Genomic DNA, 12,484 nt, shown 5'->3' with positions numbered 1-12,484 from the left:
CCGGGCTCACAGGGCCYTGCTGCAAATAGCATGATGCAGAGTAAACCGTCACAAACTAGTTAAGGTAGGAGGTTTGATCAGAATAAATACACACACACATGCAAGCTCACAGGCACTTCTTCAATTCATTCCAGATGTCCATTAATAAAGTTGCATAATGATTAATAAGGGGCGTACAAGGCTTTGTGTTGCATTGTGGGATGTGACTTTATTTTCGTGGCGTTGCATGCGCAGTGGGGTTGTTTTTTTCCCCTGCAACAAGTAAAAATGGTGACATCCTTAGGCGCTGACATAATAGGGAAGACGCGGTACGTGTTAAATCGTCGAGTATGTTAACCTGGAAAATGATTGTATATGAATGTATAAACTAAAGGCGTAATTAATTTCAGTATGCCAGAACTTCGATATGTGGATGATGATTTGTTAGCAAAGGCTAGCTAGCAAACGTTAGTATTTCAACAACAAAAAATATACACTTAATGTAGAMGTTTTGCACAGATCCAATAGTTGTGTGCATGCAGTTGACTAACTAAGTTACACTTCCTCCACAGTTAAGCTTTTAAATGTTTTTTTTATTTTTATGTAACCTTTTAGTTAACCTTATGCACGCATAGATGGCAAATTAGCACAGGTGTCAGCCAGTCTTGCTTCTGTAAACATTAGGGATGCAGGAACAATCGGTACATTTGCATATCGTATTGTATCGTTTGATTAATATCGCAATATTATTTTAGCGCTAGTTGACTGTACCTGCACCAAAACTCCAGTATTKTTTACCCTCCTCCATAGATTGTTATACATCTTTTTAAATAGGGAGCCAATTTGTTTTCTGCACCTTTTATTTCCATGACTGATCGAAGCTTGTTTCTCATGGCTCTCTCTTGTCCCCCTGCAGCATACATATAGTGAGCAATATGTTTGGAACATCAAATCGCAATTAAATCACAGTATCGAATCTCATAAACAAGCGATGTAACGTGGAGATATGGCCGTGTGGGAACCCTAGCCCTATAAAGATGTAGTAATTTAAATAACGTTTTTTTTTTTTTTTTTACTATTTATTGCTCTTATGAAAGATAAGTTCCTTATTTTCCCCAAAGCAATTAGCTTTTATGAATGGGGTATGTTTGGCTTAGCAAAGATCATTTTCGATCAACCTTAACTTGGTGATACTTCCTCAATTCCCAACTTGGAAGACAAGCAATGTCCATGTCTAGTTTCAGGAGGTTCGTTTAAGAATAATGCCCGAGGGGATGTGGAATATGGACAATATATCATGGCTAAGGGCTGTTCTTATGCAGGACGCAACTCGGAGTACCTGGGTACAGCCCTTAACCGTGGTATATTGGGCATATACCACAAACCCCACAGGTGCCTTATTGCTATTATAAACTGGTTACCAACGTAATTACAAGAGTCAAAATGTCACGACTTCCGCCGAAGTCGGCTCCTCTCCTTGTTCTGGCGGCGATCGACGTCACCGGCTTTCTAGCCATCGCCGCTCCATTTTTCATATTCCCATTTGTTTTGTCTTGTTCCATACACACCTGGTTTTCATTCCCTAATCACACTGAATGTATTTAGTCCTCTGTTCCCCTCCATGTCTTTGTGTGAATTTGTTTTGATGTTATGTGGGTATTGTTATGCGCCAGACTTGTTTATGTTCTKTGTTTTGGGCAAGTTTTATGTAGTGCTTTTGTTTGGACAGGAAAAAAAGTGTGCCTGTTTACTACACTCTGCTCTCCTGCACCTGACTTCGCCTCCAGTAYACACCCTTAACACAAAATAAATATTTTTTCATACCCATGGTATATGGTCTGATATGCCACAGCTTTCAGCCAATCAGCATTCAGGGCTCGAACCACCCAGTTTATATTTTAATTTATAAACTGGCTAGTTTGGGTCCTGGATGCTGATTAGCTGAAAGCTGTGGTRTATCAGACAATCTACCACAGGTATGATGCAAAACTAATTGTTTACTGTTCTAATTAAGTTGGTAACCTGTTTTGTAATCGCAATATGGCACCTCAGGGGTTTGTGGTAAATGGCCATTATACCGTGGCTAATGGCTGTTCTTAGGCRTGACACAACACAGAGTATACCACACCTCCTCGGGCCTTATTGCTTAATTAGAAAATGCTCCGTTATGAAATTCATTTTTTACTCAATGAAGTAATCCAACAATGTGTACAACTCCATCTTGTCTACTTCAAATCTTCTCTCATTGATGGTTTTCACGAGTTACCACCAGGGGTGAAAGTAGATTTACATTTCTTCCTGCTACGGGACCTCCTATGTGTGCATGCACCCAAAATAATTCTGAGCCTAATCATAGAATGACGTTATATAATCCCTATTAATTCAATAAGATCTCTGTGGGCATGGTCGTAAACATTTGTCATTTAACTTTTAAAATGTTTGACCTTTTATTGTGGCATAAACACAACCAGTCATGATGTTTTCATCTGATTGTCAAAGTCACTTCAACGGACTCCTTTACTAGGCTACCTGCGCACCTTCATCCACTTGCAACATATTTCCAGCCTCCAAACACTGGTGACTGGAAAGAGACATCTGTGACACAAAACACCAAAAAGTGCCATGACATTTGGTGGTTGTCAGTCAGTAGGCCAGAATTAATGCGACCTCTGCTGTCCGTGCGCCTCTAGGTATCGGGCCCTTATCTCCTCCTTGGCAAAATGTCAGTGTTCTCGTCGAACCACATTGTAGGCTATACCACCCGTTTTCAAGTCCATTCGCACATTCTTCATGCCTCACATGCAGTAATGATAAATAATGGTGTTATAGCCTACAGTTTTCTTGATATTTTGTTGTATTTATTGTGATGGGCACATATTTTACCGGTACGGCGTACCCCCGCTATTGTGGTTGCCACAAAGTAATAATTGGCTATAATGTAAAAATTCATAACAATTCGATTTTTGATCTTAATTTAAGGTTAGGCATAATGTTAGCATTGTACTTAGGGTTAGGTTTAAAATCAGATTTTAAGAAGATAAATTGTAAAAATAAAAAAATAAAATGTWTAACTAGTTGGGGGTTAGCCATAATTTAACTAGTTTTCCTTCATATTTGCGTATGTTGTAGCTTAGACCCTAGTCTGAGGTTTTTGTGTTGTGCCACCATTGGTTGACACACAACATGCTCTTGTCAGGTTGCACAGATACTATTCTGTGTTTACTTAGGAGGATGTTCCTCTCTTTTCCCAACTACTTGTCCCTGTGCCTCCAGTTCCCATATGGGCCTTGTCTGGCCTGCACACAATGCATTTGTAAAGTATTCAGACCCCTTCACTTTTTCCACATTTTGTTACATTACAGGCTTATACTAAAATGGATTAGATTGTTTTTTGCCCTCATCAATCTACTCACAATACCCCATAATGACAAATCAAAAACAAAATATTTTTTTGCAAATTTATGAAAAAACTACTAAAATATCACATTTACATTCAGTACCAGTCAAAAGTTTGGACACACCTACTCATTCCAGGATTTTTCTTTATTTTGACTATTTCCTACATTGTAGAATAATAGTGAAGACATCAAAAYGATGAAATARCACATATGGAGTCATGTAATAACCCAAAAAGTGTTAAACAAATCAAAATATATTTTATGTCTGAGATTCTTCAAAGTAGCCAAACCAGATGGGATGGCATATTTAGGCTTTCTGGTGAGGTGGTTGATATTGAAAACCTGAAGGTTAGTAGTTGGACTGAATCCWACCTCCTACAAATGGTAGAGTAGGYGCTATTAAGTCGCTTCACCAATCACAGGGCCAAAGAGAGGTGTGGCTTKTGACCAGAGAAACCACCAGAGGATGTTATAATGATAAAAAGGTATTGCTGTATGTTGGTTGCATTTATGTTTTACTCAACCTGCATATCTTCCTTCCCCAGGATTTCCCAATTCTGTATCAGAAATGTTTKGGGGAAAATCCATACATCCGCATAGTAAGTAGTTTAACTTTGTCTTGATTTGGCAAAATATTTTAGCTGCTAGTTTGCGTCTGTCATTTATACTGAAATAAAATATAAACGCAACATGTGAAGTGTTGGTCCCATGTTTCATGAGCTGAAATAAAAGATCACAGAAATGTTCCATACTCTCAAAAAGCTTTTCTCTCAAATTTTGTGCGCAAATKTGTTTACATCCCYGTTAGTGAGAATTTCTCCTTTGCCAAGATAATCCATCCAAGTGACAGATTAAACAGCATGATCATTACACAGTGCACCTTGYGCTGGGGACAGTAAAAGAACACTCTAAAATGTGCAGTTTTGTCACAACACAATGCCACAGATGCCTTAACTTTTGAGGGAGCGTGCAATTGGCATGCTGACTGCAGGAATGTCCACCAGAGCTGTTGCCAGAGAATTGAATGTTMATTTATCTACCATAATCTGCCTCCAACGCCGTTATCGAGAATTTTGCAGTACGTCCAACCGGCCTCACCAACTGCAGACAATGTGAAACCGTGCCAACCCAGGACCTCCACATCSAGCTTCTTCACCTGCATGATCTTCTGAGACCAGCCACCCGGACAGCTGATGAAACTGGGTTTGCACAACCTAAGAATTTCTGTACAAACTGTCAGAAATCGTCTCAGGGAAGCTCATCTGCGTGCTCATCGTCCTCACCAGGGTCTTGACCTGACTGCAGTTTGATGTCGTGACTGACTTCAGTGGGCAAATGCTCGCCTTCGATGGCCACTGGCACGCTTGAGTGTGCTCTTCATAGATGAATAATGGTTTTAACTGTACCGGGCAGATGGCAGACAGCGTGTATGGCGTCGTGTGGGCGAGCGTTTTGCTGATGTCAATGTTGTGAACAGAGTGCCCCGTGGTGGCTGTGGGGTTATGGTATGGGCAGGCAGGCAGGCACACGCTATGGACAACAAACACAATTGCATTTTATCGATGGCAATTTGAATGCACAGAGATACCGTGGCGAGATCCTGAGGCCCATTGTCGTGCGGTGCATCTGCCGCCAACACTTCATGTTTCAGCATGATAATGCACGACCCCAAGTCGCAAGGATCTGTACACAAATAATGTCACTTTAATAATGTTTACATACCCTACATTACTCATCACATGTATATACTGTATTTTATACCATCTACTGCATCTTGCCTATGCTGCTCAGCCATCGCGCATCCATAGATTTATATGTACATATTCTCATTCCATCCCCTTACATTGTGTGTGTGTGTGTATAAGGGAGTTGTTGTGAATTTCTTAGATTACTTGTTAGATATTACTGCCCTGTCGGAACGAGAAGCACAAGCTTTTCGCTACACTCGCATTAACATCTGCTAACCATGTGTATGTGACTTTTTATTTGTTAAGGTATCTGTGACCAAGASGTGCATCTGTATCCCAGTCATGTGGAATCCATAGATTAGGGCCTAATTCATTTATTTCAATCGACTGATTTTCTTATATGAACTCTAACTCAGTAAAATCGTTGAAATTGTTCCGTTTATATTTTTGTTCAGTGTATGATTCAAGAAAAGTGACTGGCCTGGTATTAGGAGTGTGCTTCACTTAGATTCTGTTTGGTTTATATCAAGCTTCAGAAGCCTCCATTTTATGCTTGTTTCTTTGACATAACAAAGAGAAGTATGCAGAAGAATGCAAGGTAAGATACCATTTTGTTGGTCCTTTTAATTCCTAAATCCAAAGACATTTGAATAGTACATTTTCTTTATCAAAACTAATGAACATCTCTCACCTCCTTCCTTAGATATGTGCCAGTCCCTTCACTGTGTTCTGCTGGTGTCCAGGAACGAGGATGTGCTTCAAGAAGACAGAGGTATGTCAGACCTGCAGCAAGATGGTCTGTCATACCTGGAGTATGGTACGTCACTGATRTCTTACCTGCACCACCTTAACTACCTGTTCAAGCCATGGCTACTTTGTCTTGACTAGAGCTGCCTGTAGAAGTACCAAATCGAAGATTTTAAGACACCGGGCTGGACATCAAGGATGATGTGCCGAAGTCAGACGTAAACAAGGAGTACTACAAACAATATGGAGAGAGACGTATGGAGGGGGAGAGGAGGCTGCAGCCCTGTTATTTCTGTGATCACAAATTCAACAGCCAGTGTTTTCCCCTGTTACCTCCCTCATCTCCCCGACTCCCTGTGCCCCCAGATAGGGAACTCTGACAGGACATGGCCGGTGGGTCTCCTGGGTAAGGCCCCCTGCTCCAGTGAGATGCTGCTGAAGCTCGCCCTACTACAAGAGGAATAGACCCCACATCTGCTTCTTCTGGGTGAAGGGAGAGTGCAAGAGAGGAGTGTCCCTACAGGTGAGAATGCCATTAAATGATAGCTCTATCTCTTTTTAAGCGCTACAGTTGGGTCCTGTTTATACAGTCCAATGACTAAATACAGCCCTGGCTACCTCCTGTCTGTATGACTTGTAATGATGTTGAAATTTCACTTGGTGGTGATGTTGAGCAATACATCGACCTGCATTGACTGGGGACAACTCTCTTCCTTCCTGCTCTCTCTCTACAACCCCAGGCACGAGAGGCCCACAGACCCAGACGATCCCCTGGCAGACTAGAACATTATGGACCGTTACTATGGTATCAACGACCCTGTGGCTGACAAGCTGCTGAAACGAGCCTCCACCATGCCCCAACCATGCCTCAACTGGATACGCCCGAGGATAAGACCATCACCACACTCGACATAGGGGGGCTTCCAAAATATCCGACAAGGACAATGTTTTGGGGCAGTTTCAACGATCTGTGACAGATGGTTGTGGTGTGCTCCTACAGGAATCGCTTCTACCAGTTTGGGGAGATCTGGAGCACCACCATCGTCCAGAAGCAGCAGTGTGCCTTCATCCAGTTTGCCACATGGCAGGCGGCTCAGCTCGCCGCTTAGAAGTCCTTCAACAAGCTCATTATCAACCATGGACGTAGACTCACCGTCAAAAGTGGGGCAGGTAAGAAAGAGATCAAGGGTTACGAGGAGAGGAACAGAAAGTACTGCACGTTCCTCCTTTCTAACCAGATGGACACAACCCTGTAGATGGGGCAGAGTGTTAGACTTGTTGACTTATTGGGTATTTGGGCTCCATGTGACAGTCTCCCTAGTAATCCTGTACTGTAATGAGTTGTGACTGGCCAGGGCCCAGGCAGCTAGAGGGAAGGAGGCCATCAAGGACGGGGTCAGTGAGATGGGAACCAAACTGGACCCTGTACCAGGACTGCCTGGAGGTGAATGTCTGATGTCTTGGATGCATTGAGAGGGTGTGTGTGTGAGCCTGTGTGTGTGAGAGCCTGTGTGTGTGAGAGCCTGTGTGTGTGTGTGAGCCTGTGTGTGAGCCTGTGTATGTGTGAGCCTGTGTATGTGTGAGCCTGTGTATGTGTGTGCAAGCCTAAGTCTGACTGTCTTCTCTCTCCCACCTGCTCTACTAACTACTTCCGGGTACCTCTTTTAATGTCATGAACCTCTCCCTACCTCCTGGTACCTCTCCTAATGTCATGAACCTCTCCCTACCTCCCGGTACCTCTCCTAATGTCATGAACCTCTTCCCCATCTCCTGGTATCTCTCCAAATGTCATGAACCTCTCCCTACTCCCGTACCTCTCTAATATCATGAACCTCTCCCTACCTCCGGTACCTCTCCTAATGTCATGAACCTCTTCCCTATCTCCTGGTATCTCTCCAAATGTCATGAACCTCTCCTTACCTTCCGTACTCTCTATCTATATGTCATGAACTCTTCTCCTATCTCCTGGTATCTCTCCAAATGTCATGAACTCTCCCTACCTCCGGTACCTCTCCTATATAATCATGAACCTCTCCCTACCTCCTGGTACCGCTCCTAATGTCATGAACCTCTCTCTACCTCTCCTAATGTCATGAACATCTCCTTGCCCCCCAGTACCTCTCCTAATGTCGTGAACAACTCCTTGCCCCCCACTACATCCAGGTACCAGTCTCTCCTTTGTCCTGTGATGGTTAGGAGAAACTGCTGGCTATACTTGTGCTATATCACTGAGCTACCTCTGTGTTGACCCTGCTGTGTGTCTGTTGTGCGTATCTCTTCTCCCCTTCAGGTTTTAGTGGTCCTATGTTTCACATGGGTTCCATGGGTCCCCCTCTTCCCCCTTCATGGGTATGAGATCCCCAGAACACATCCACTACCCTTCTCAGGACCTCCAGCGCATAGGAGCCCACGCTGCCCGTCACGGCGACTAGTTGCCATGTCGGTACTTCGCTATGCCAAACAGTCGAGAGAATTGCTCTGGGCAGACGTTTCCCTTAGGCACAGATCTAGGATCAGCTTACCTTCCCCCAATCCTCGCCATAGTTATTAGGGGGAAAAACACAGAACTGACCTGGGATCTGCTTCCAGGGGCAACGTCATCATCCTACGTCTTGAGGTTCACAAGGATGTTACAAAATGTCTGCCCACTCACTCAGTTTAACCATATCTCAGCAGTGGATTTGAGTTAACAGCAAACAACTAAAGGCGTGAAATCAAATCCAACTCAATCTGGGAATTTGGTATCATAAGTGCATTCTTTTAAGTTTTAAGGGCTACTGTGTTTTGTGCATGGTGGTGCATAATGTCATCTGTATACCCACCTGTCATGGATCAGTGTATTTCGTGTACATCATAAGAGTTGTTGAAATGTGCCAAGCATCCTGCAGAGTCGATCTCTTGAGAGGAACATTTTTATATTCTCATTCATATTATACATTTGTTTCTCACTTTGATACAATTTTTTTCCCACAACATGATTAAGTTTATTATTGTAATGTTTCACGTATGTTGTCCGCTTATGCCATTAAAACAAGTACTCTATCATTTACATTAATCAAGATCACACTGTCAGTCCTTTATAAACAGGGGGGCTCCGAAAGAGGGAGGGATGAGTGAACAGGGGATGGGAAGGGAGGCAAGTGGTGAGGTGAATGGGGGAGTGAGGATGGGTAAGAGGGCGTTAAGATGAAAGAAAGGAGGAGTGACTCAATAACAGGGATCACTCGAGTTACAAGTTGCCCCTAACCACAGATCTACCCTTATCCTAACTATTAAACGGATGAAAATATCTGTATTTAGGGGCAACTTCTTCCTAATCCGGATAGGTCATCTTTCAATCCAGAGGGATGAGGATGGGTAATAAGAGCAGATTAATGCTTCAGTCTTTTAGCCTGTGATGTCACATGAAGTTTGAAGGACGTAGGTGAACAGTGGGCCAATCACAGGTCGGTGGATTCAGGGGAGTAGTCGTGACCCCATCCCCGTGGTGCTCTGTTGAAGTTGGGACGTTTACACATGCGGTCCARGGTCGTACCAGGGAGGTGCTGTGAGTCCAACAGCTCGAACCCCATCACTGGGATCACCCTCTTACTCTGTTGCTGTGGGCCTCCAAAAGGTGTGGCCGCTCTGAGAGAAAGAGGGATGAATGTGTTGTAAGTGTTTGAGTATATTTGAGGAAGGGAATGACTCGGTATATCCAACCTTACATAACCTCAAATACATTCGCTGGGTACCAGATCTTTCTCACTCAACAGTCAGATCTAAAGTGGAGGCTTTTAGATTGCTATGTGATGCCCAGTCATCCACACAGCTCTCCAATGACCCTGCCTGGCCTGGACAGCTCTCTAATGACCCTGCCTGGTCTGGACAGCTCTCTAATKACCCTGCCTGGCCTGGACAGCTCTCCAATGACCCTGCCTGGCCCGGACAGCTCTCTAATGACCCTGCCYGGCCTGGGCAGCACCAATGACCCTGCCTGGCCCGGACAGCTCTCTAATGACCCTGCCTGGCCCGGACAGCTCTCTAATGACCCTGCCTGGCCCNCCTGGCCCGGACAGCTCTCTAATGACCCTGCCTGGCCTGGACTGCTCTCTAATGACCCTGCCTGGCCCGGGCAGCTCTCTAATGACCCTGCCTGGCCTGGACAGCTCTCTAATGACCCTGCCTGGCCTGGACAGCTCTCTAATGACGCTGCCTGGCCTGGACAGCTCTCTAATGACCCTGTCTGGCCTGGACAGCTCTCTAATGACCCTGCCTGGCCTGGACTAGTGACATTTTAGGTCTGAAATAATTCAGGAATCATTTGACTATAGCTGGAGCGCTCTTCTTCCCAGTTGGCCCACACCGTTTGTGTGACTCAGACTTACTTTAGATTATACTCAATTAAACCCACATACCTCGTTAATTAAAGGAGTAAACCAATCCATCCAAGTGTGCTTCAGTTACTGAATGACTGGCACCACATGAGTGGCAGTGCACTAATGAAGTGTGACGTTTAGCCTTTATTCTGGGAGTTGCCTCACACTGCGTGTGCCAGGGTAAGAGGAGCCCCTTCGTGCACCATCGGTCTTTAAGGGGCTGCCTCTTCCCCTTCTTTCTGGAGCCTGCTTTAAAATAGCCAAATGCCGGACAGTCACAGTCCAAGGAGGTGCGAGCCAGAGACGGGATTACTTTTCAAAGGGAGTGGAAACATGGACGGGCGCCGAGAGAAGCTAATTCGAGATAATTGTGTTATTAATTTGATAGCATGCTTCGGTCATCTGCGGCTTTATTTGAAGATGGGGGTTTGAAGATTGGTTGTCTTTCCAAAGAAAACAATGCATAATATTGTCCTGCCTTTGAAGTGTGAAGTCGTCAGAGGTCCTAGTTGTTGTCAGGGTTACATCTCAAGTTAGCGGGCAGGGTCTCTACGTTTGATCTGGCTGCACCTTTTCTTGTTACATCTCTAGTTGGCGGGCTGTAATGTGGCCCCTGTGGGTTAGTGAGGTGRTGAGACTGACCTGTTGAAGCACCTGTAGTTGGCCAGCTGTAGTGTGGCCCCCTGTGGGAGCTGGGTGCTGAGAGTCAACAGGAGCTTGTCACTGTCACCCAGGGCTTCCCTCCAGGGGGAACAGTAGGACCTGGTTGTCAGGTTGAACTTCTCACGGGGGATCTCCTTCAGGGGGCTCCCGTAGCCTGAGGTGAGAGGTCAAAGGTCAGACAAGACTCAGACTGTCCCTGAAAGCACTTAGGGCTTACACATCTACATAAACGTGTCTGATCTAAAGTCGGTCCTGGCTAGAATAACAAGTGTTAAACTTGGTATCAATCCAGCACAATAAACAAGCTGGATGTCAAAGATTAACCCAGTGTCAGGTCAGGTCATGGTTACCCTGACTAACCTAGTGTCAGGTCATGGTTACCCTGACTAACCCAGTGTCAGGTCAGGTCATGGTTACCCTGACTAACCTAGTGTCAGGTCAGGTCATGGTTACCCTGACTAACCTAGTGTCAGGTCAGGTCATGGTTACCCTGACTAACATAGTGTCAGGTCAGGACATGTAGGCAATGGTTACCCTGACTAAACTAGTAATCAGGTCAGGTCTCATGGTTACCTGACTAACCTAGTGTCAGGACATGGTTACCTGACTAACCTAGTGTCAGGACATGGTTACCCTGACTAACCTAGTGTAGGTCATGGTACCCTGACTAACCTAGTGTCTGGACAGTTTACCTGACTAACCTAGTGTCAGGTCAGGACATGGTTACCCTGACTAACATAGTGTCAAGGTCAGGACATGTTTAACCTGACTAACCTAGTGTAAGGTAGGTCATGGTTACCCTGACTAACCTAGTGTCAGGTCAGGTCATGGTTCCTGACTTAACATTCCTAGTGTCAGGTCAGACATGGTTACCCTGACTAACTAGTGTCAGGAATGGTTACCCTGACTAACCTAGTGTCAGGACACGTTTAACCTGACTAACTAGTGTCAGGTCAGGACATGGTTTACCTGACTAACTAGTGTCAGGTCATGGTTACCTGACTACTGGTGTAGGTCATGGTTACCTGTAACCTGGTGTCAGGCATGTTTACCTGACTAACCTAGTGTCAGGTCAGGACATGGTTACCTGACTAACCTAGTGTCAGGTCAATGGTTACCCTGACTAACCTAGTGTCAGGTCATGGTTAACCTGACTAACCTAGTGTCAGGACATGTTTACCTGACTAACCTAGTGTGGTCAGGTCATGGGTTACCTGACTAACCTAGTGTCAGGACATGTTTAACCTGACTAACCTAGTGTCAGGAATGTTTACACCTGACTACCGTGTGCAGGTCATGGTTACCTGAATAACCTAGTGTCCGATGATGGTTACCCTGACTAACCTAGTGTCAGGACATGTTTACTGACTAACCTAGTGTCAGGTCCATGTTAACCTGACTAACCTATTGTCAGGATTCAGGTCATGGTTCCATCGACTAACTAGTGTCAGGTCATGGTTACCCTGATTAACCTGAGTGTCAGGACATGTTTAACCTGATAACCTAGTGTCAGGTCAGGTATGGTTACCCTGACTAACCTAGTGTCAGGACATGTTAACCTGACTAACCTAGTGTCAGGTCAGGACATGGTTACCCTGACTAACCTGAGTGGCAGGTCATGTTACCCTGACTAATCTAGTGTCAGACATGG

The 12,484-nt window shown here is 44.7% G+C and overlaps 1 protein-coding gene and 1 pseudogene across 1 annotated transcript in view; one reads left to right on the top strand and one right to left on the bottom strand.

Annotated features, from left to right (window-relative positions):
• The first annotated feature begins 223 nt into the window (after window positions 1–223).
• Window positions 224–8,871, top strand: LOC111967379 (pre-mRNA-splicing factor RBM22-like; annotated as a pseudogene).
• The window catches only part of LOC111967380 (myozenin-2-like), a 14,804-nt gene continuing 11,028 nt past the window's right edge, over window positions 8,709–12,484 (bottom strand). The window contains exons 5-6 of the mRNA XM_023992353.2: window positions 10,813–10,987; window positions 8,709–9,439 (exon numbers count right to left, since the gene is read on the bottom strand). Coding sequence (XP_023848121.1) covers window positions 9,253–9,439; window positions 10,813–10,987 — 362 coding nt within the window. The 3' untranslated portion in view covers window positions 8,709–9,252. The remainder of the gene's footprint in view (window positions 9,440–10,812; window positions 10,988–12,484) is intronic.

The sequence above is a fragment of the Salvelinus sp. IW2-2015 genome, linkage group LG8 (genome assembly GCF_002910315.2).
Source record: "Salvelinus sp. IW2-2015 linkage group LG8, ASM291031v2, whole genome shotgun sequence".
Classification (NCBI taxonomy): Eukaryota; Metazoa; Chordata; class Actinopteri; order Salmoniformes; family Salmonidae; genus Salvelinus; species Salvelinus sp. IW2-2015.
This window is presented reverse-complemented; position numbering and strand designations above follow the sequence as displayed.